Source organism: Trichosurus vulpecula, chromosome 8 (genome assembly GCF_011100635.1).
Source record: "Trichosurus vulpecula isolate mTriVul1 chromosome 8, mTriVul1.pri, whole genome shotgun sequence".
Classification (NCBI taxonomy): domain Eukaryota; kingdom Metazoa; phylum Chordata; class Mammalia; order Diprotodontia; family Phalangeridae; genus Trichosurus; species Trichosurus vulpecula.
This window is the reverse complement of record NC_050580.1, coordinates 63,355,808-63,380,039: the sequence shown is the minus strand read 5'-3', so window position 1 is coordinate 63,380,039 and position 24,232 is coordinate 63,355,808. Positions and strand designations below refer to the sequence as shown.

The 24,232-nt window shown below is 40.3% G+C and overlaps 2 protein-coding genes across 3 annotated transcripts in view; both read right to left on the bottom strand.

The window, feature by feature from the left end:
• LOC118828694 (heparan-alpha-glucosaminide N-acetyltransferase-like) overlaps nucleotides 1–8,509 on the bottom strand; it is a 378,901-nt gene extending 370,392 nt beyond the window's left edge. The window contains exons 1-2 of the mRNA XM_036735519.1: nucleotides 8,440–8,509; nucleotides 3,192–3,286 (exon numbers count right to left, since the gene is read on the bottom strand). Coding sequence (XP_036591414.1) covers nucleotides 3,192–3,286; nucleotides 8,440–8,509 — 165 coding nt within the window. The remainder of the gene's footprint in view (nucleotides 1–3,191; nucleotides 3,287–8,439) is intronic.
• Nucleotides 8,510–16,171: 7,662 nt separating this feature from the next.
• The window catches only part of BMS1 (BMS1 ribosome biogenesis factor), a 35,273-nt gene continuing 27,212 nt past the window's right edge, over nucleotides 16,172–24,232 (bottom strand). For both annotated transcript variants that reach the window (XM_036735586.1, XM_036735587.1), the window contains exons 16-23: nucleotides 22,905–23,093; nucleotides 21,257–21,437; nucleotides 20,763–20,821; nucleotides 20,097–20,219; nucleotides 18,826–18,973; nucleotides 18,144–18,319; nucleotides 17,526–17,687; nucleotides 16,172–16,732 (exon numbers count right to left, since the gene is read on the bottom strand). In XM_036735586.1, the coding sequence (XP_036591481.1) occupies nucleotides 16,493–16,732; nucleotides 17,526–17,687; nucleotides 18,144–18,319; nucleotides 18,826–18,973; nucleotides 20,097–20,219; nucleotides 20,763–20,821; nucleotides 21,257–21,437; nucleotides 22,905–23,093 (1,278 nt within the window). In that variant the 3' untranslated portion in view covers nucleotides 16,172–16,492. The remainder of the gene's footprint in view (nucleotides 16,733–17,525; nucleotides 17,688–18,143; nucleotides 18,320–18,825; nucleotides 18,974–20,096; nucleotides 20,220–20,762; nucleotides 20,822–21,256; nucleotides 21,438–22,904; nucleotides 23,094–24,232) is intronic.

Here is a 24,232-nt window from a genome sequence, read left to right as displayed (position 1 = left end):
TAAAAGAATTTCAGACCTGGAAGGGATGTTGCAATGACCATCTAATTCTAATGCAACCCACACCAGAAAAATAAGCAATCTCCATTACAACACACCTGGTACACGTGTTGATGAATGATCCTCCTGCTTTGCTTAAAGACCTTCCAATCCACTGTCTCCCCCTCTACTTTTGGACAGAGGTAGACAGGCTGATAGGTCCTATAAAGGATGGCCCTGTGATACTGCTGAGCAGCATCAGAGATGTGAAGGGAGAGAGACAAAGAGAGGCAGAGAGAAATAGAGACAGAGAAACAGGGATAGAGGCAGAGGCAGAAAGAGGTGGAGAGAGAGAGAAAGAGAGGGAGAGAGAGAGAAAGAGAGGGAGAGAGAGAGAGAGAGAGAGAGAGAGAGAGAGAGAGAGAGAGAGCAAAAGAGAGAGACAGAGAGAGAGCAAAAGAGAGAGAGAGAGAGAGAGAGAGAAAGAGCAAAAGAGAGAGAGAGAGAGAGAGAGAGAGAGAGAGAGAGAGAGAGCGAGAGAGAGAGAGAGAGAGAGAGAGAGAGAGAGAGAGATATTCATCAAGAAATAATATCAGTACCCAAAAGGGTGATCAATAAAACATTTCCCCAAAAAGTGCTTCTTAAATGATACTGAGGACAGCCCTTCCCTACATACAGAAACTAAGATTGGGGTGCTCCTTAAGTAACAGCATTCCTGAGATAAATATAATATAGTCTCGGTGGAACCTCTAAGTGTGAGAGGTCAGGAGTTCCTGCATCTCAGTACTGGCTGTTCTGCAAGGAGGTACCCTCTGGAACAACTTCTTGAAGGAAAAGATGACCATCACCAGAAGAATGAGCCCAGGTGATATCCTAGCTTGGCAAGAGGTATGGACTTTGAGGATACCAACCTCTTAAGAGAGTACAACGAGAGTGTTATATCAGGTTTTAAGTATTTGTTAACAGGTGATTTCTTGTGCAATTTTTAAAGCATTTATTCCGTAATAGAGAAAATAAAAACATTGACTCTACTTTGTACATTGAATACATTTCTGGAATGGACCTGTTAATCTTTTATGAGAAGAACCCTAACCATAAGACAAATCTAAGCTTTTAGAGATTTTTCTCTGAGCCTCTGGGGCAGAGGTGGGGAACCTGCAGCCTTGAGGCCACTTGTGGCCCTCTAGGTCCTCCAGTGTGGCCCTTTGACTAAATCCAAACGGCCATACTTTAGGACCTAGTAGGCCACATGTGGCCTTGAGGCTGCAGGTTCCCCACCCCTGCTCTGGGGTATAGTTGATTTAATGAGCCAGAGAGTACATGAAGATAATGACTCCTTCTCTTTGGGGGTCTTACTCCCCCAGGGTATGAAAATGGTCTGAGTGAGACAAGATCTGGAGTCCCTTGTTGGGATGAACCCCTCATCTTAGTTCCTGGGCTAAAGGTTTATATTTGGGTGATTTATAAAAGATCTCTTCTCCTTGGCTAGGACACCTCTAATTTCTTATAAAGCCTGTTACACAGAAAAGCTAATATAATTTTTCATTTTCTTATTAGCATCCATATAATACCTCCTTGGCTACTTGCCAGGGTCCATTTCTAAAACTGGCTGCTTAAAAATTCATCCAATCTCGGGTACTTCCTGAGCCATTCTTGGCAAAGGACGTTTTTATCTATCAGTTCTTTGGAGTGTTCAGTCTGTTCCTGAGACACCACCTCTGTGCCAGCCAGACATTAGGAAGTCAGCATCCATAAGCACAATCTTATGGGTCGTCATCTTGTGGCCATCTAGAGATTGTCTGGGGGTGGCTGGGCTCCTCTTTGAGAATGAAGGACAAACAACCACAACGACAACAAGGATTCCTCCCCCAAGAATGCCAACAAGACCTTATACCTTCTGTCACTGTATCTTCCTCCATCCAGCCAAAAAAAAGTCTTAGAGCTGATGCCTTCCCTGAGACCAGGCTTTGGCACAGATGTGGCACCCATTCATAGACATATGAACTTGAAAGAAAAAGCAATGAAAGATAAAGAGCACTTTTCAGATATTTGGCCATTTCTAAAAGCCAAAGGGATGTTGGGAAGTGCTCTTAGTCAATCTTAGGAAAGATGAAAGAGGGCCCAGCATTACCTATACATTGATGAAAAGTCAGGAAATACAAACTAGGTTTCCTTTGTTGTTTCCCAAAGGTTCACAAGAAGGGAGGGAAAAGGGAAGCAGAGCTGGGGCACATGTCTTTGGGATGGCCCAATTATGATGCTCGGCAAGTGTGAATGAGAGAGCAAAATTAACTGATGATTTTGATGTGTTCAACGAGAGGCAGTGCCAATAGCAATAAGACCACCACCCTGTGGCACTGTTTACAAAGCACATTAATGAGGCAGCTTGTAGCTGGTCTCCTTGTTTTCTCTCTGTCTCTGTCTGTCTCTGTCTCTGTCTGTCTCTATCTCTGTCTCTGTCTCTGTCTCTCTGTCTCTCTCTGTCTCTCTGTCTCTCTGTCTCTCTCTCTCTTTCTCTCTCTCTCACATACACACACATCAACACAATCTTATCCCCAGTTAATTCTGTTCCTTCTACCATCTCTCACGCCCTCTTCTGATTATCTGAATCCTACTCATCCATTAAAACCCAATTCAAGGTTCTGCATCCCTCTCTGTCCCATGATGCTTTTCTTTACTCTAAATGGACCAGACCCCGGACAAGTCGCTTAGCTTTTCAGAGTCCTAGGCAACTCTCTAAGGCTATTAGTTACAAAGCAGATGCCGATATGTATTGGTAGGAGGAACTGTGAGTTTTCTCTATCAATAAAATCACAAGGCTGTTTTAAAAAATAACCAATACAAAAGATCGGTCAGGACATTTTAGAAAGAAAATAGAGACAAAGGGACAGGAGACATGGCTCAGACTCCAGCAACAAGCAAGAATGGGAAGGAGGCAGAGACAAGGAACATTGATCCGGACTAAGGACAGTTCACCTCTCAGGTGACGGACACCAAACCCCCAGGATCCAGGGAGATGAAGGGGATGAGATCACTGCATTGGAGAAATTGGAGGGCAAAGGAACCTTTGAAACCTTGCCAAAAAGGGAGGTGTTGGCATCTCTGCATTTTTCCTTCCCATAATGCAAGGTGGTGGACTCTGCTACCATAGAATGGAAGCTTAGATCAGCCTGGACCAGGAAAGAAAAGGGATGTAATCCTTAGGTATTTTCTACCTTGTAACAACATGCTGAGACATAGAACAGCTGGCCTTCTTGAGGGAGGTAATTGTATAGGGTGAGCAGGGCCTGGTCCAATTCGAGTCCAACACCTATTACATACACACAACGGGGAAGAACATCAGTCAACAAAGCTAAGCCAGATCCCTCCCAGGGGTACTCTCTCTGTCTCTATCTCTCTGTCTCTGTCTACAAGCCCACGTTTGGAGGGAGGGGGTGGGTATGCTTAATAATTGGTTATTAATAACTAAAAAGCTATACTCTATTTGAATTTAAAAGACAGGAACAGGCCTAGGAGGGGTGGGGTGAACCAGTGCAGATGATTACTGTCAATCAGAAATGCGCATCAATCTTTTCAATCAAATCATGTACGCAAAATGTGTGTATTATGTGTGTATAAAAGATACTAGGCATTCTAATTGCATGCATATTGCAGATGAAACTGCATTATCCAAAGACAAACATAATGTACTCCGGAACTCTACCCCCTCCCTCCATGTAAACATCAGGTCTATAAATTAAACTGGGCATTAGGTGGATGTGTCCACATCATAAAGCCAGACTAAAAGAATCATTCCCCAAATCGTGGATGCAGAGAGTAAAAAGTAATTATGCAGTCAAGATATGGAGGCAAACTCCTCAAATCATTGCAAGGTGATTCAATTAGACAAGTGTCTATTCAGCACCTACCTTGTGCTAGAGACTCTGGGGATACAAAGACAAGATTGAAACTCCCTTACCTCAGAGAGTTTATATTCTACTAGGGAATTCTAGTGAGAGATCTGCTCCTTTATGCATTTCACCCAAGTCATTCCTGACTAACGGAATCCCTCAAAGTCTGAGCTGCAGGGAACCCTCCAGATTTTCTTCTTTTTGAGGGGGGAAGGCAGGGCAATTGGGGTTAAGTGACTTGTCCAAGGTCACACAGCTAGTAAGTGTGTCAAATGTCTGATGCCGGATTTGAACTCATGTCCTCCTGACTCCAGGGCCAGTGCTCTACTCACTGAGCCACCTAGGTGCCCCCCAGATTTTCTATTCTACAACTCCTTCCTTGTCCACCTTATTTTATAAGTGAGGAAAAGGTACTTGAAAGAGATTAAAGAAAGAACTTCTCTAAAGTCACATGGCTTGTATGTGACAGAACCAGAATTTGTAGCAAGGAATTCCCTTTACAAGTACTGGACCATACTGCCTCCCCTGAGACTTTAGAGTTGGAAAAGACAGTGCTCAAAAGGTTGGTTTACAGACAGGAACAGTGGGCTAGGACTCAGGTTCTAATTGTCTCTGTACCACGAACTTGCCTTTTGACATTGGACAAGTGCTTTCTATCCTCTGGATCTTGGTTTCTGACCCTATAAAGTGAAGGGAATAACATCCCCCTTCTCCCTCCCTCGAAGGGTTGCGGCAAAGATCAAGTGAGCTATTACACGTGACAGTACATTTTCATCTGTAAAGCACTCTGCAAACAACTGGAAGATGTCATCACTGACCTGATATCTTCATATTATTATTGTAATTTGACCGATGAAATCACAGGTTTGGCCAAAAAAAATGTTGTAGCTATTAATAATTAGATAGTCAATAAGCGATTTCTTCAGACCTCTAATTTGCTTTCTAAGGTCAGGGGACATTCACTGGGGTGATGACTTCCCCACTGTTTCCCCAATAGAAATAATCACCCATTGAAGAGAAAGAAATGCTTTCATTTTTGGCCAGAATTAAAGAATGCTTTTAAACTTATTGATATCTTTTGTTTTAATAGCACCTTCATTGATGAATATATTTCTTCCTCATCCCTTTACTTAGAAAGACATTGCTGGCAACAAAGAGAGGAAAAATAGCACTTCCTTAAAATATACCAAGACATTGACCCTATGTGGAAATATATGCAGTATTCTACACCCGTTGGTTTGCACACACATGGGCATGCAAGAGCACATGCGCGCACACACACATGGAAGGAAGAGAAGTACATTTTCTCAATTCTTCTTGGGGCCAAGCCTGACCAGTGAAGATACAATCCTTTCTAAACTGACCTGCAGCTCAAGTTTCAGGTTCTACCTGTCTGACTTGATCCTCAGACCTGTCCAGAAAGCTTCAAGAGCTAAGAACTAGCTCTCAAGAACTTGAGGCTAGAGTCATAGAGAAAATGACAAGCTGACCTTGCGGTTTAATATTGATTTAGTACCTACTCTGGGTAGTCTTTATAGGTTTTTTTTTTAAATCATTTCCGGGGGGAGCCAAGATGGCGACTGGAAAGCAGGGACTTGCCTAGGGCTCTCCCCAAGAACCCTTCAAACACCTATAAAAAATGGCTCTGATCAAATTCTAGAACTGCAGAACCCACGAAATAGCATAGGGAAGCAGGGCTCCAGCCTAGGACAGCCTGGATGGTCACTGGGTAAGGTCTATCCCCCACAGAGCTGGGAGCAAAGGGGAGCAGAGAAAAGTAGAGACCAGCGTGGGCTGCGCCCAGACCAACCAGACCAGGAGCCAGGCGGAACAGGCCCTAGAGACCTGAATCAGTGAGCAGTAGCAGTTAACAGACTTCCCAACCCACAAACACCAAAGACAACAGAGAAGGTTAGTGGGAAAAGCTGCAGGGACAGAGTGAAAGGATGCAACAGGGCAATGGAGGAGGTGCAGCTACAGAACTATAGCTGCAGTTGCTTCTGGCCCCAGGCCCACCTGGTGGGAGGAATTAAGTGGTGGATCAGAGCAGGAGTGCAGAGCCTGCTTAAGATCTGAGTCTAGTCTGGGTTGGTGGTTCTTAGGGGAGGAGGAGCCCTGGTGTGGCAGAGCTTGCTGTATAGAAATAGCTCTGAAAAAAAACAGCACAGCCCCTCAAGCTTGGAACAAAGTACTCTTTACTCTACAAGCAGTCATACCCCAACAAAAAACTCAAGGGTCAAGTAGTTGGCTGGGAACATGGCCAGGCAGCGAAAACAGACTCAGATTCAGACTCAGACTTTGGAATCTTTCTTTGGTGACAAAGAAGACCAAAACATACAGCCAGAAGAAGTCAACAAAGTCAAAGAGTCTACATCAAAAGCCTCCAAGAAAAACATGAACTGGTCTCAGACCATGGAAGAACTCAAAAAGGATTTGGAAAGGCAAATTAGAGAAGTAGAGGAAAAATTGGGAAGAGAAATGAGAGTGATGCGAGAAAACTATGAAAAACAAGTCAATGACTTGCTAAAGGAGACCCCCCAAAATACTGAAGAAAACATCACTTTCAAAAATAGACTAACTCAAATGGCAAAAGAGCTCCAAAAAGCCAATGAGGAGAAGAATGCCTTGAAAGGCAGAATTAGCCAAATGGAAAAGGAAGTCCAAAATACCACTGAAGAAAATACTACCTTAAAAATTAGATTGGAGCAAGTGGACGCTAGTGACTTGATGAGAAATCAAGATATTATAAAACAGAACCAAAAGAATGAAAAAATGGAAGACAATGGGAAATGTCTCACTGGAAAACCCACTGCCCTGGAAAAAAGATCCAGGAGAGATAATTTAAAAATTATTGGACTACCTGAAAGCCATGATCAAAAAAAGAGCCTAGATATCTTTCGAGAAATTATCAAGGAGAACTGCCCGGATATTCTAGAGCCAGAGGGTAAAGTAGAAATTGAAAGAATCCACCCATTGCCTCCTGAAAAAGGTCCCCAAAAGAAAACTCCTAGGAATATTGTCACCAAATTTCAGAGCTCCCAGATCAAGGAGAAAGTACTGCAAGCAGAAAGAAAGAAACAATTTGAGTATTGTGGAAACACAATCAGAATAACACAAGGTCAATCAGCTTCTACACTAAGGGACCGAAGGGTTTGGAATATGATATTCTGGTGGTCAATGGAGTTAGGATTAAAACCAAGAATCACCTACTCAGGAAAACTGAGTATCATGCTCCAAGGCAAAATATGGATTTTCAATAAAATAGAGAACTTTCAAGCTTTCTCAGTGAAAAGACCAGAGCTAAATAGAAAAGCTGACTTTCAAACACAAGAATCAAGAGAAGCATGAAAAGGTAAACAAGAAAGAGAAATCACAAGGGACTTACTAAAATTGAACTGATGTGTATAATTCATGAGACCTCAGTATTAGGGTAGCTGAAGGGAATATATATATATATATATATATATATATATATATATATATATATATATATAGACAGAGGGCACAGGGTAAGTTGAATATGAAGGGATGATATCTAAAAAAATAAAATCAAATTAAGGGATGAGAAAAATATATTGAGAGAGGGAGAAAGGGAGAGATAGAATGGGGCAAATTATCTCGCATAAAAGTGGCAAGAAAAATCAGTTCTGTTGGGAGGAAAGGGGGGCAGGTAAGGGAGAATGAGTGAATCTTGTTCTCATCAGATTTGATGCTGAGAAGGGAATAACATACACACTCAATTGGGTATCTTACCCCACAGGAAAGGAGGAAGGAGACAAAAAAGGGGGGACGATAGAAAGGAGGGTAGATAGGGGGAAGAGGTAATCAAAAGCAAACACTTTTGAAAAAGGTCAGGGTCAAGGGCGAAAAATTGGATAAAGGGGGATAGGATAGGAAGAAGCAAAATATAGTTAGTCTTTCACAACATGAGTATTGTGGAAGGGTTTTGCATAATGATACATGTGTGGCCTATGTTGAATTGCTTGCTTTCTTAGGGAGGGTGGGTGGGGAGGGAAGAGGGGAGAGAATTTGGAACTCAAAGTTTTAAAAAAAGATGTTCAAAAAAAGTTTTTACATGCAACTAGGAAATAAGATATACAGGCAATGGGGCATAAACATCTATCTTGCCCTACAAGAAAGTGAGGGAAAAGGGGATGGGGGGGAGTGGGGTGACAGAAAGGAGGGCTGACTGGGGAATGGGGCAATCAGAATATATGCCATCTTGGAGTGGGGGGGAGGGTAGAAATGCAGAGAAAATTTGTAATTCAAACTCCTGTGAAAATTAATGCTGAAAACTAAAAATATTAAAGAAATAAGTAATGATTTAAAAAATAAAAAAATCATTTCCAAATGATAAAAGCATAAACAACACTAGAACCACAAGAGGAAAGCTGCAAGTGTCAGACAAGTGAGTAGCTGAATAATTGGTAACTGATTAGGAGCTGAAGTCACCTAGATTAGTAGCAGGAACAATCATATCAAGATGCTATTTTCTGAAGTATAGTTTTTTTTTTCCTCTGGTCATATTCAGACGGAGCTTTCAGAGATCAGAGACCCTTGATTACTTCCTCACCTTCACCAGCACTCCAAGGGCAACCCACAACAGCAAAGAGCCAGAAGACTGAGTTCATTTTCAGCTCCATTTTCTCTGGGAGGTGTGGTTATAAAACTTTGCCCCTTTCCCTGAGCAGGGAACAGAGTTCAAATAACTTAATGACTTTATTTTAGGAAAGATAAAGCTCATGTTTTATTTAGAAAGGAAAAGATGCAGTAGCTATGGATCAGCAAATAATTTTCCATTCATTAATGGAATCAAGTGGTCCATTGGTCGCCTTTAAAGTCCACCACTGGACTATCGAAAAAAAGAATACATTTTGATAGCGCTCAAAGGTTGACAAAGCACTTTCCCTCCATGGACTCCAGGAAGTTGTGTGAGTACTATTACTCTCATTTCACAGTTTGTGAAAATTGAAACTTATAAGAGATCAATTGCTTTGGCATGGCTCAGAGGTGGGGGACTTGAACCCAGGTCTTTCTGGCTGTGAGGATGCCATGCTTTCTCTAACATAATCAGGGTAGCTAGGGGATACAGTGGATAGAATATGTGGCTTGGAATCAGGAAGACCTGAGTTCAAATCTTTCCTCACATACTAGCTGTGTCACCTTGGATAAGCTGCTTAGCCTCTCTATGTCACGGTTTCCTCATTTGTAAAACAGGGTTAATGAGTTCATGAGGGTCAAATGAGATAACATTTAATGTGCTTTGCAATTCTTAAAGTTTTATATAAATATGGGTTATAATTATTATTATGGTAAGCTATTAGTAAATGTTCGGTGAATTGAATTTGGCACATCCTGAGTGCCGTATTTGCTGAGTGACTATTGTATGGCCAACAGAGCCGTTCACAGTCATCCACCTAGGCAGAGTCTCCTTGTCTTAATTCCAGGGAAGTCAGATCTTTGCTGATCTCCAGGAAATGTGGATGTCTGGGCCTTTCAAGGAGACAGAGGAAAAGACATCCCAGTCTCCTAGTTGATGTAGTGAGAAGAGATTTTTGTGAACAGATGGGTAGGGAAGAAGTGGGTTGGTTGGTTGGTTCGTTGGTTAGTTGGTTCAAAGGGAAGGATATAAAGTATCTCAACATCTATTCTGCATCTTTGACTTAAGAAAGGAGACAAAAGGAAGGCTCTGAGTTGGGACTTGAACAAAGGTAGCCTAGATGGCAGAGAAGAGGAGGGAGCATTCTAGGTATGGGGAACAGCCAGTGTCTTATTGAAAGGAAAGAAGATGGGGAAGAGGGAAGGAAAGGGTTACTAAGAAAGAGGAGGGGTAAGAAAGCTGTTATACTTGACCTACCATTATTTTTCATTCCTGGCTTAAACTGGGAAAGGCAGCAACTGATCTCCACCCCCACAGTCCCATTAATTTCCTGGACAGTACATGGCAAGATCTAAAGAAGCCACAGAGAGCAGAATGGGGAGATCCCATCTCCTGCCCACTTTGGCACACATTCAATGAGCTATAAAGAGCTGGTCCGTAGCCAGGGAGCAAAGTTTGCCTCCCAGGAAGTTTTAAAACCCCATTTATGTGTATTTCTGGTATTCATTTCCCTTCCTCAATTTCCTAAAGGCTGATCTTGGTTTTGTTTTGGGTGCTGTCAGGGATCTTATGTACTTTTCCCCCAATTGAGTTAAGGACCTACAAGGACTCATGTGTTTTTCTAAGGGGCCATCGCTGGGGAATTTAGAAAAAAAGCTAATAACTCTAATGGCGGAATTTCAGACAATGTGGCAGGTAGATAGGTACATATTTGCAAGGGTGAAGGGGGAAACTCCCTTGCATGAACCAAATCAGACCACTTTGACAAGGATCTGGCTGGATAACCATTTGTTGGGTATATTGTTGAGGGATTCAAATTCAGTTCAAAATCAGGTTGCATTAGGCCTTTTTGAGGTCCCTTTCAACTGAGATTCTGAGATTGTCCTAACTTAAACCTCTAAGTACAATACAAATGCATTTTGTTTTTGTCAGTTTCTTTTACTGAATTTTTTTCAATTAAATATTTATTTTCTCTCCCTCTCTTCCCATCTCACTCCCTCACCATTAAAAAGGTGGGGAGGGAGTAACAAACTTGCATAGCCAAGCAAGACAAATTCTCACACTGGTCACGTCCAACAATCATCTCAGCACTGAGTCCATGAGTCCATCGCAGCTTTCTCAGGAGGTGGGTAGCATGCTTAATCATCAGAATTAGAATCTAGACTTCTAGAATCATGATTGTTCATTGTGTTAATCGGAGTTCTTAAGGCTTTCTGAGTCATTCTTTTTAAATTAAGCTTTTCTCAATCAACCAAAAGTCATCTTCTCCTCCCCCTCTCACCACTTCGTCGGTGAAAAAGAAAGAAAAACAAAGCCCTTATAAGAAACATGAATAGTCAAGCCAAAGAGATTCCCCCATTGGCCACATCAAAAAACAAAAAATGGGGAAAAAACCCAAAACAAAACTGATTCAATCTGCACTCTGAGCCTACCACCTCCCTTGCAGGATGTCAGTACCATGTTTTACATGAGTCTTCTGTAATCACGGCTGGCCATCGCATTGGTCAGATCTTTCAACATTCTTGATTCTTTCACTGTCATTTGGCTTTATAGTATTATGGTTATTGTATAAACTGTTTTCTTGGTTCTCATTTTACTCCTCAACAGTTCATACAAGTCTTCCCAGTTTCTCTGAAATCACCCCCTTCATTTTATGCAGCACAATACTATTCCATCACATTCAAGTACCACAAACATGTTCCAACTTTCCCCAATTGATGGGCATCTCCTCAGTTTCCAGTTCTTTGCCACCACAAAAAGAGCCGCTATAATTTTTTCTTAACCTGTGGGTTCTTTCCCTCTTATAACCTACTTGTCAATAACATATAGACCTAGCAGCTAAATTCTAACTAGGTCAAAGGATATGTACAATTAATAACTTTGGTGGCATAGCCCTTAAATGGCTAGACCAATTCACAGCTTCAAGAGTACATTAATACGCCTGTTTTCCCACAGCCCTTTCAACACTTGTAATTTTTCTCCTTTGTCATATTTGCCAGTCTAGTGGGTATGAGGTAGAACTTCACACTGGCTTTAATTTATATTTCCCTAATTAGTAGTTTGGAGCATTTGTCATATGGTTATTGAGAACTTGGATCTCTTCCTTTTGAAAGTGCCTGTTCATTTATCTGTTGGGGAATGGCTCTTATTCTTATAAATTTGAATCAGTTCCTTGTAGATCTTAGAAATGAGACATTTACCAGAGACTGTAAAGACTGCTGTGAAATCTCTCCCATCCCCACCCCACCCCCATTCACCTGTTCTCATTCTAATTTTAATTATATTAGATTTGGGTACAAAATCCTGTTAATTTTATGTAATCAAAATTGTCCTGTTTTATATTGTATGTTCCTCCCTATCTTTTTGGTCATGCACTCTTCCTGGTCCATTGATCTTTCTCTTCTAATTGTTTATGATATTACCTTTTATATGAAGGTAATTATACTTGTTATACTTGACCTACCCTTGTTTTTCATTCCTGGATTAAACTGGGAAAGGCAGCGACTGATCTCCACCCCCACAGTCCCATTAATTTCCTGGACAGTACATGGCAAGATCTAAAGAAGCCACAGAGAGCAGAATGGGGAGATCCCATCTGGAGCTTATTTGATATATTCTGGGGAAAATGAAAAGCAAGTCTGGAAGAAACTAAGTATAAACCAAAGTCACAACTACCTATGAAAACAATAGATGCCTCAATATCTGACTTAGACATTTAGATATATGGTATTAGGCAATGAATATGTATTGTTGTTTATAGTTGGGTTCAAGTCTTCACGAAAGGGGGGTTTTCTTGGCAAAGATATTGGAATGGTTTGCCATTTCCTTCACCTCATTTTACAGATGAGGAACTAAGGCAAACAAGGTGAAGTGACTTGCCCAGGGTCACCCAGCTAATAAATGTCTGAGGCTACATTTGAACTCACGAACATGAGTCTTCCTGACTCCAAGCCTGGCACTCTATCCACTGCATCATCTAGCTGTCCCAGTGAATACGTGACTTAGATGTAAATCTAGCAATACCTGGATATGTGATATTAGGCAATGAATACGTGATTTAGACTTTGATTTGGCAATACCACACTAGGTCTACACGCTAATGAGAAAGAGGGAGAGGAGATACACATACACATGCATACAAATATAGAGGTACGTGCATATATATATATATATACATACACACACATATGTATATATTATATATAAACATTTTTAGCAGTTGTTTTTGTAGAAAAATGGAAACTAAGAGGGTTTCCTCCTATTGGTAAATGGCTAAACAAATTCATAGTATATGAATGTGATGGAATGTTATTGTGGAATAAGAAATGACAGGTTGGATAATTTCAGAGATTAGAGAGATGTCTCTGAATTGATACAGGGTGAAATGAGCAGAACTAGAACAATTTATACAATGACAATAACATTGTAGAGAAAAACTTTTTAAAGACTTTATAGAGACTGCAAAACTCTGATCAATGCAATAATAAATCATAAGTCCAGAAGGCTGAAGATAGAATGATAGAACATGCTATTCATTTCCTGAGACAATGAACTTAAGATGCAGAGACATAGATTTTCAGACATGGTTAATGTGGGAATCTTGTTTTCCTGGATGTGCTTATGAGGGTTTTTTTTAATTTTTTTTGTTATGGAATTGGGGGATAGTAGGAGAGACAGATTTTAAATCTATATAAAAATAGACACACACACACATAATTTATACTCCTTTCTATGCAGTTGTGAACTCTTAGTGACTTGACACTGGCCTCCTCACTGTTCCTTGGACAAGACCTTCCATCTCCCAATGAGGTATTTTCCTAGCCATGTCCTGTAGCTAGAATATTCCGTCATCGTCTCTGCATTCTGGCTTCCCTTGCTACTTTCAAGTACCAGCTCAAATCCCTCCTTCTACAGGATTTTTTCTCCAATTCCCCCTTAATTCTAATGCCGTCCCTTAGTTGATTATCTCCAATTTATTTACCCTGTATATACCTTATATGTACACAGATATTATCATGTTATCTCTCCCTTGAAATATGTGCTCCTTGAGATCAGGGACTGTTTTTTTTTTGCCTTCCTTTGCATACCTGTAGCACAGTGTCCAGTGCATAGTAGGTGTTCATTATTTATTGACCAACTCTTCTCTTAAACTTCCTACAATTCCCCTGCCCGCTTAGCAGACCTTACTTCTACTTTATTTTTTCAAATGTTTCATTGAGAGCTGTCATTCATCCTACTCCACTGCTGTATACATCCTAAAAATCTAAGCTTATCATGTCCCACATGACACTTAAAAACCCCACTATAGCCTCCCCCATCATCTCCTCCTTTGCTCCAGTCTCTGGGGAAAGGGTGGCCTTTCTTCTCATCCCCTGACTCTTCAAGCTTCCCAGGAAAGCCTCTTATCATCACTTTCTGTTCCCTAATCCCTGACTCCTCACATCTCCTTTATCCTTGGGGAAGGGGGGGGGCAATCACATGACATACTGTTGCCCTCATTAGGATCTGGCTTGTTACTTTTACTTTGAGATCATGGATTTTCCTACTAGTTCCTTTTTTGGATTTTGTCTCATGAATTTGTCTCAGTTGTAGTTTTCTTTTCATTGTTATTCTTCATGTTATCTTACCTGGCAGATCAAACATTAGCTGCTTTCTTCCTCCTGTTCTCTTTATTAGATTTTCAAGACAACAGGAAAAGTACATTTTGACAGTCTTTGTTAGGATCACTCCATCCCTGGCTAAGCACTGACCTCCAAATCCAAACCCTGTTCTCAGAAAGCATCTTCTTAGTCAGCTCTTGACTTCCCAAATCGTCTTCCTCCACCCCCAAACCCCATGAATTGTTCTAGAGAACTCTTGTTTTAGCATCCAGTCTGATACTGATGATGCCTTTTAAGAGAAATACACTTACCAATGACCTCTCTGTACACCCTCTAAGCTCTTAGCACAGTGCCTTGTGTACAACATGTACTCAATAAATATTTACTGAATGTTTAATAGGAGCAGCTTCTTTTCCATGTACCAGCTGTGGAAAAGGAAAAATCTGAATTTTGTGAATGTTTCCCCCAATTTCCACTTGTAAAAGGGCTGCCTAATTTTCAAATCATTTGTTTTTTATAGCTGAAAGTCTAGTTCCTTTTATTCATTAACTTCGATCATTACAGCAGAGGACCTTACCAAGAGGTCTGTGAATTTGGGTTTATATGAACATTTTGATAATCATATTTCAATAGAATTGGTTTCTTTTTGCAATCCTATGTATTTTTTTCTTTATGCATTTAAAAACATTTTTCTGTGAAGAAGACCCTAAGTTTCACCAGAAACCAGAGGATTAATTTGGCTATCTGCGAATAAGCCAGAAACGGTCCATTTCTGGATTTAAGCTCACATGCATGGGACCCTTAACCAGTTATAAGTTAACGATATCAAAATGAAGGCTACAGGGGCATCTGCTAGTCTGACGTGCACCCAAATCCCTTGTCTTAACTTGAGAACATGCTATAGCAGGAGTTCTGCCAGGATTGCATACTGTTTAATATTCAGCAGAAAACAAAGTGGGGGGCTCAGTCACCCCTCAAGGATATGCTGACCCCCAGATACCCCTGAATATATCAGCTGAAGGTAAGCCAGATAAAGATGGACATCAGGAACTGGCAAGTCTTCCTCTGGTGCTCAGTAATTACTCTTTTAGATGCAGTTGCTAGTTGTCTCCAAGTTCCCTCATTTCAGAGAAAGGGCCCCTTCAGCCTCTATTTCTTGTAGACATTGATTACACCTCTCAATTTCATCAACAATCTAGAAAGCTGGATAACTGTTCCATTGTAGACTACCTAGATCCCCCAATTTTGGTTTAAATGTGTTGTCAGAAATAAAGTCTGATGAGTTTGACCATTAACACTGAGTCTGATCTATTTAAAAGTAAACATGAAACTGATCAGAAAGGAGACAGATGAGGTTTTGCAGTTTGTCTCCAACGTAAAAGTCTAGAGCACTGTAATTTACAGACCCCCAAAGCACATCAAAGGAGTTGTTGGCACAGCATTCATTAACCACCTTTCTCTTTACTCATTTCCTGTAAAATGAGGACATCCGTGTGGATGAATCAATAGGAAATGCAAAGAGGATACATAGAGCCCCATTCAAGCAAACTCGGAAGATGAGAGAAGACAAGGATGCCACAGCTGGCTCCCCGAGCTCTACCTAGTTCCTGAGGTCCCCCCGTTTTTTATAAGCTTAGGAGAAGACAAAACCCTTTCCCCTCTTGGGACATGCAGTCAAGTTTTCAGGGCATCCTATGAATTCAATAATAAGCTGCTGCTCGTCATTCCAAAAGAAAGGTACTAAAATGAAAGCCTTTCCCTTTCCAAGGCTTCACCTACAATACTCCTCAAATTCTTGGTTCTGAAAGACAGGCCTCCCCAGAGGATACAACCAGACTCTAATGCTAGCAGATACTGCCTAGCACACCACGAATGCTAAAAGATGCTCAGGTAGAAGTGTCAATAAAGTCTTCATGTAAAGAATGCCATGTGAAAGAAATAGATGAAACTATCCAAAGGGCTCACAGAAAAAAAGGATTTGAAAGAAAAAAAGGCTGCTGATTTTCCCCCTCTAGCAGACATACCACGAAAATAAGATCAGCAGACAATTATTCAAAATCAAATTTCTGAGGCATTTGCCCACAATGAAAACTATTACACCACAATTTGCAAGAAAATACTTTAATGATTTTATGTAGTGGGTTCTGTGAGCCCAACTACACAGCAATACCTCAAGTGTTGTAGGAAAAAATCCACAAAAGCATAAATTATCTCAATTTGTATCTGTACGTGTTCCAAATGCTCCAAGTGCACACCACGTTATCAGTATCTCCTCTAGGTCTCTCTTCTCCAACATGTGGTCTGTGGGCAGTTCAAGCAAGAAGTCTGGCTTAAAAGCCAGTCCTTTCTTTGGCTTGCTATCTTCAAGCCTGCCAATATTTTAAAAGTGGTCCTTGAAGACACAGCAGACGCTCTGCCCAGAGCCTTCAGAAGGCTGCCTGCCCTGACGCCCCAGCCCCCTTCAGGCTTGACCTTAGATTCTTTTGCTCTATCTGGCCCTTAACTCGGAAGAGTTTTTTCCTGGCCTCCTTCTGCCGCTTGAATTTCTCCTCCTCCTCTTTTTGCTTCATTTTAAGGTGCTCTTTATGCTGCTGGCGATGCTTGTCCTTGGCCTTCTTCATCTTGTAACTGTGCACTGTGCCCAGAGCAGCAAGCAGGGAGAAGATCTGATGTGGAGAGAGACCCAAGTCATCAGAACACAGTGTTTTAGAAACAACATTCTGTAATCTCTTAGTTTCAGAGAAGCCTAGATATCAACCTGAATTTATCAGAGACAGGGTTCAGATGGGAATAAACTGAACTGTCAACCTTCACTAAGTACAAAGTGATGGTAAAACAGAACCAATTATATCTTCCTTTGCAAGATTTTTCTGACGGCACTGATGAAGAATATTTACTAGTATGTGCATGTCTAAAGGCTTTTGACTTTTTGGGCCACTGTAAATTAGCATCTCTAGAGTTAGTTCTGAAATAAAACTAGGGCAAGAGACAAAATTCTGGCCTTTCAGGAGAGCTGGTTTTAGTGGAGAAGTTGGTTTTTCTCTAAGTCACAGAAGGGTGAAAAAACAAAACAAAATAAAGATCTCTGTGATTTCTACACAATGTCTTAATGCTACAACCTAACAGCAGTATTGACTATGAAATAGTCCAGTCTGCTCACATTCACGAATGCTAGAAATACTTCTGTATGAACCCTATTTGCATAAATGTTACAAATACAAAAATACTTTTGCCTTTTTACCCCCAAATGAGATGAAGTCTGTTTTAATCTTGGGAACTCCCTTCCTTCTCTTGATAAATCATAAATAACAGACATGACTAGAAGAGATCCAGGAAGCTGCCCTATTCTGAGAAAGCTAGATTTTCCCCAGATGCAAATGGGGATGCACTAGAAAGGTAAGTAACCATCAGGAAATCACATCACAATACAATGCAAGGTAAGCCATAAATACATCCTACCTTTTTTTCATGAGGCTCTCTGATAACAGCTGGCCTCACCCGATCCCTTGGCACCTTGGCACTCTTCTCCTGGTTCTTAGGCTTGCTCTTAAAAGGCAGGGCCTTCTGCAGGGCTTTGGGAATGTGGAGTGAATTAAAATGCTTCTTCTGCCTCACTATTGGCTGAAAAAAATAAAGCCACACAGTACAGTATTTTCAAATTATTTTTACTATGTATTTTTTCAAACTCTGACACTTAACCTCCTTAAAGGATTTCCCTTATCACAAAAAAGCATTAAATTTCGCCTTCGGATACAATTGAAGAGTAATCTTGTATCATATTTATTAAGCATCTCTTAGATGCACATATTTTGCTAGGTGGCATGGAGAGTACAGACACACAATATTGTTAAGTAGACATTTGTTTGAGATTACACTCTATTATTATTAGCAATTAACTTAAGTAAACATTTATCAGGCTCCCTAGGCAAAAATTAATAGTAATATTTATACCATATTGGCACGTAAATGCTTTGAAAAATTGGAGTAAAAGACACAAGAGAATAAATGATTACATACTGCTTGATTTATTATTATTACCTTGATACCTTTATTCTTTGAGTGCAATGAGTTAATTACCTTATACAGAGAATCCTTGCTTTGCTTCAGACGGATGCCATTCGCAAGACGAAGTTGACCTGTTGTCCTCATTCCAGTCCAACTATCTTTTTCACCCAATGGTTTCAACAAAGATGTTACTGGATTATAGAAGGTTGGGATGGAAACAGGATACCAGGTTCGCATGAAGACAATATCTAGAAGAGAAAAATTCTTATTTAAATCTATGAAAGAAACTTAAGTTCATTCATTCTCTCAAAAAATATTTATTCAGATCTCACTAGGTCCAATGCATAATGTTAGGAGTTTTGGGGAATACAAAGGTGAGACATAGTTTCTTCCCATTACCATTCAATAATTAACTTGTCCTGTATCCATCGGTATATTCTAGAAGCAAAAGCACTAATAACTCACATAACAACTCTCTGTGATTTTAAGGAATAATTGTGAGAAGACACGAGGAGTCACTAAAATAAATCAAACATTTAAACCCCTATTAAATTTTATTTTAAAAGGCTGACACCATATTTGGACCAAAGAGAATCCACACAGTCTGTACCTATCAACAGCAAAAATACAACAGAAGATATTCAAACTGCAGTAGCCCCCTAAAATCTCTTCTAATGGCCTCAACTACTATGAATTAGCAAATACTTGTAAAAAACAAATTACCTGATTTAGATCAGAGCAGAGGATTACTTACCACTCATCAACAACTTGTCCTCAAAGGTGGCTCTGAAGGCACCTTCCGGGGCTCGAAGAGCCTTCTTAATCTGCCCCCTTATCCCACTGACGGTCCGGATTGCAGCACCTTCAAACTTGGCCACTTCCAGGGCAGAGTTGAACATTCCCTGTGGGTGATTTTTATCAAAAACTAATCATGCCCTCTACTTCTTTACTCAAAAGTTTTAAATCAATAATTGATAAAAATTTTAAAATATAAATAAAATGCAAATAATCAAAATCTATAGTCAACATAAAACTGACAAAAAAAAAAGAAATATTTAGGCTAAGTGGTATGCAACCAGGACAGTGTGTGCACTCATTAATCTACTTGGGGTTCTGCTGTGCTTCATTACAGCACAGACCTCTGGAGAAGAGAGGCCCCTTGTCAAAGAGTTAGAAGTCCCACAAAATGATAACCCCTGGAGAGGAAAAATATTTGCTTAACAGATAAGGATAAACACAGGCATTTATTGCATAGGCCTATTCTCTACTATTTCTCAATACAGAGTCTAAAAAAAGCTTATACTGAGAATGAAAATTTACCAGTGAGTAAAAACAAGAGGATCCTGTTGTACTTCTATACCCAATTGGCTAATGACTTTCCGCCTGTAAGCCTGTGGCTCTAATTTGTACAATACCTCACTTTAGCTGCATTTTTAAGTCATGATGTGCATGCAATGTACCACCAACACCTCATATTTACAGCTATTTGCAGAACCCCTACTGATTCATCAGAGTTTTCACGATTCCTTCCCATAAGCAACACAGATATTATTATCTGGATTTTACAAATGAAGAGTCTGGGGCTTAGGCAGCCTAAGTAACTACAGGCAATGAGTGCAAGAGAGGAGGAAATCAGAGGCCCTGGATTTTCCACTTTCTACCTAACTTTAGGTAGCTTACCTAACAACAAACCTCCCTGGGCCTCAGTTTCATCATCTGTACAATGAGGGAGTTGGACCAACTGACCCCTTAAGGTCCCTCTCAGTTCTCAATTTTTGTTCTTATGAACTTGTCCAAGGTGTGAAAGTCATCGAGTAGGACATGATTAGAACACAAACTTTTTTGAATCTATTTCTTTCCTATTCCATTCACTCTTTTAAGATTTCTAAGAATACTTGCAGGTACAAAGAAATTTAAAATGCCTTGTAAAGTTTAAATATAAACGGGATCACATTTCCAGTTCACATGAAGTACTGAATTGTTAGCATTTTCTTTTCATTTTTGCTTTAGCTTAAACATACAAACCTTAATAAATGAAGTGTTTTTGAAGATTTTGAAGGGAAAACCTGTTAACTTTAATTTCTTCACAATTGTTATAGATTTGTCCAAGTCCAGAACAACTCCTGTGGCAGCTATCCGGAAATCAGTCTATAAAAGACAACAAAAAATGAGTATTTGTGGTCTGACATTTTATTATAGAACTCTGTTTCATTTACTATCAGTAGGAAAGATTAGGTACTCAGGCTCCAGTGAATTAAAATCAAGCCAATAAAGTTTAGTGCTCCTTCTAGAGCAGGGACCTAAACTAGGGTCCACCAAGGTCCATCAATACAGAGATTTCAGGGGGCCCATGACTTTCTAAAAATTACTTTGATATAAATGTATTTTAATATAAGTTTGTAATCCATTTAAAAACATTATTCTGAAAAGGTTCATCAGAGTGTCAAAGGAGACACAAAAATGGTTAAGGACCCAATAATGAGCTATTCAGAAGAGATAAAAAGAACTTCTGATGAAAAATATACTTTATTTGCTTTTTTAAAGAAATGCAGTTTTATACCACCCCCCCCCCCAGAAATAAAAGAAGAGAGGATGGCAAATCATAAAACCTCACTGCGGAAGCTTTTTCCCAAATCCATAATTAACCCCATACATTAAAGTGGTTTCCCAAACATTCCAGCATGAGTTTACCATTGTGCCATTGACAGACTGAATTGCCAAAAACCCAGTTCCCTGTGGGGTGATAGGACCTAGAAAGTAAATGAAAAAAAGAAAAGAAACACCATGAACCAAACAGGGAAAGGGAAAAGATATGGAGGACTTCAGGAACTATTCAATGATGCCCCCAGCAGTCAAGAGGCACAACTAAAGTCCCCAATGACTGCTCATCATACACTGTCCCTCTGAGGCCTTGACAGGCAAGCACATACTCAGGGAAGTCCTTATACATACTCTCAGAGGGTAACATCATCCAGCTTAAGCTCTCAACAAAGGGTCCTCAAATTCTTTTTTCTCAATCTATAGTCATGTTAAAAGTTTAGATATTTACTATATCCTAAAAATTTCCTATCAGGATTACTTATGGAGGGTTGTGTGTCATGAAATTGTATAAAGGGAAAAAAAACTAACATTAATACCTGAAAGGTTTAAATTAACTAGAGGATTAATCACTCTAACCATTTTACCCCAAAAGGTTGCTCCACAATGCATATGTTGTGGGGTGTATTTAAGAAGCCTCTGTCGCCCATTATGGTCTTCAATGTGATATAATGGGATAGTCTGAAACCTCCTCCATCCAAGAGAGAAAATTAAAGGATCCCGTGACTTAAGAATTTTCTTATACCAACGGTGCTTCTTCAGACGCATCTACATTAAGGAGAAAAAAACATACATTGGAATCATTAGAAAATAAAAGCCCACTCAGTCCTGAATTTCCGTATATTAAAGCTTCATTCAATTTACATCAACTTTAAAGATGCACCTACTCTGTGCATGGCATTGTGCCTGATACCAAGAACACAGAGATTAAAAGCAACAATCCTTACCCTCAAGGAGTTTCTGATCTGTGAAAGGGGAATCAATATAAACCTAAAATAGATATAATATTAGGTACAAAGTGATAGGGACAAAGAGGCTATTTGCTCAAAGATAAATCATCAATTCCTATGAAGAAGTTATCAAAAGAAACCTAAGATACCAATAACCACATGAAAAAAGGCTTCAAATCACTAATAATTAGAGAATTACAAATTAAAGTAACTCTGAGGTTCCACTACACATCCATCACCATTGGCAAATATAACAAAAGGAAAAACAGGCACACCAGTGCACTTCTGGAGAGGCAATGAATTCATCCAGCCATTCTGGAAAGCAATTTGGAACCATGACCAAAAAGTCACCCAAACATGCATACATTTTGAGTCACCTATACCACCATTAGGCCTACTACTCGCGAGATCAAAGAAAAAAGAAAAGAATTCATATGTACAAACATATTTATAGTAGCTTTTCTCATAGTAGCCAGAAACTAGGAAGGAGTGCCCACCTACTGAGAAATAAATGGCTGAACAAATTAGTCTATGACTGTCCTAAAGTATTATTGTACCATAAAAATGACAAAATGGATCTAGAGGAAGACCTCTAGAACCTGGTGATGCAGAGTGAAGTGAGCAGAACTCAGAGAACAAAGCATACAACGACAAAATTCTAGAGAAAAACAGATTTTAAAGACTTCAGAATTCTGATTAATACAATCACAAACCACAAGAAGATGATTAACAACACTCACCGCTGGCCAGAGGTACTAGGAATTAAAATCCAGAATGAGACATGGGTTTTTAGACATGGCCGATGTGGGGATTTGCTTTGCTAAACTGTAAATGTTTGTTGTGAGGGTTTTGTTTTTGTTTTCTTTAACTGTTCAAATGGGGGTGGGGGGGGGGGGGAAAGCAACAGGAGGAAAAGATTATAAAAGCTCATAAAAATAAATGAATAGATTTTTGAGAATAAAGGATTTCTTAAAAAGAAAATTTAAAGCAGGTAAGATCACTTTCAACTTAGGAGAATTCGAGGTAGTTTCTTGGAAGAGGTAGCAGAACCTAAACAGGGCCACAAAAGAGGATTCTAATGGATGAGACTGAGGAAGGAGCAGGTCCCAGGCATTAGAGATGGCCCATAGGAATGCACAGAGACATCAAGTCAAGACTCAAGTCCAGTGCAGCTAGAATACAGAACACATGAAAGGGCTGATGTGAAATAAGGGAAGAAAGGCAGGTTGGAGCCATACTGCAAGCAGCCTTATGTGACAAAAAACATGGAATTAAGAATGCCCACCTGTACGTAGCCCACGTTGCCTTCACTATTGCCCAGGCCGCCCAGAATAATTGGGTAGTGGGGGTCAAAGTTAAGCACAAACTCGCAGGGTACATTCTCTATCTCAATCCGGACGTACATCCCAGGTCGGAAGCCTTCATACTGAACTCTGGCCTCGTCATCTTGATCCTCAAATTCTGCCCGGTTAAGCTACATGTGAGACAAAGATCATAATACTGTTAGCTTTATTTTAAAAATGTGAAAAATATATCAGTAATTTTGAAATTCAAGAACCACGGACAATTCTTCAAGTGCTATTCCTAATGCCAAAAAGAACTGTATTCTCAGTGATATATATGTCCTTCCTCAAAGCAAAATCTGGGTTCTGTCTCTGCTTCAAGGAACAGCTAATTTGGATGACTAAAAAGGGCCAGATAGGCCCTTCTAGAAATGTAGAGAACATTTCTTTTCACTCTTCAGAACAAAATTGCCACATGGTTCAAGCATGTCTTATTAACCACCCCAAAGCTCCCACTCTTTGGGGAGTGCTTTCTTTCCCCTCTGTGACTCTTCTGGCGTTCCATGACTGCCAAGCCATGTATTCACAGAATAGATGTGTTCAAGCAATTCTTTGCAAGATTAGCTGGTTCTTGCCTCACTACACAGAAACCTTTTGTTTCCCTAATTCTCTACTGTACTCAACACCTCTTCCTAACCTCGTCTCTCCTCAAGTCTCCCTCCACGTTCTAAGTAAAAATGATCCCTCCTACCTTACTGAGAAAATCTATGCTAGCCTTATCCATTCTATGCCTCGATCCCTACTACGTCATCTTTTATTCTGGTCTTTTCCTCTAGTCTCTCATGAAGAGGCACTTGGTCCTCTTTGCACGGCTAACCCATTTATCCTCTATTCCATTCCTTTCTACTTGCCCCATTTCCAGCCTGCAGCACCCCCATTAACTATGGCCTCTCACATTTTCAATCTCCTTGTCCCCAACCCCGTGCTGCTAGACACTCAGGTCCACCCTATCTATAAAAACCTTTCCTGGATGCTCCCAAGCCCTACAACCACCACGGTATGTAGCTCTTCCCTGGGGCTGCCAAGTTCCTACAAAGAACCGTCCTCACTGAATTGCCTCCTCCCTGCTGAAGCTCTTGCAATCTAGCTTAGCAGCCTGCCCACACACTCTTTGATGAAGCTTGCCCCTGTGCCTTTATAGAGGCTGCCTGACATGGTCTTCCTCCTGCCCTCTGCCTCCATCCCTCATTAAATTAGCTTCTATACACCGACTTTTCTGTAGACGTAGAATTGAAGCTTCCTCACTTTGGTTTTTGTACCCTATATACCT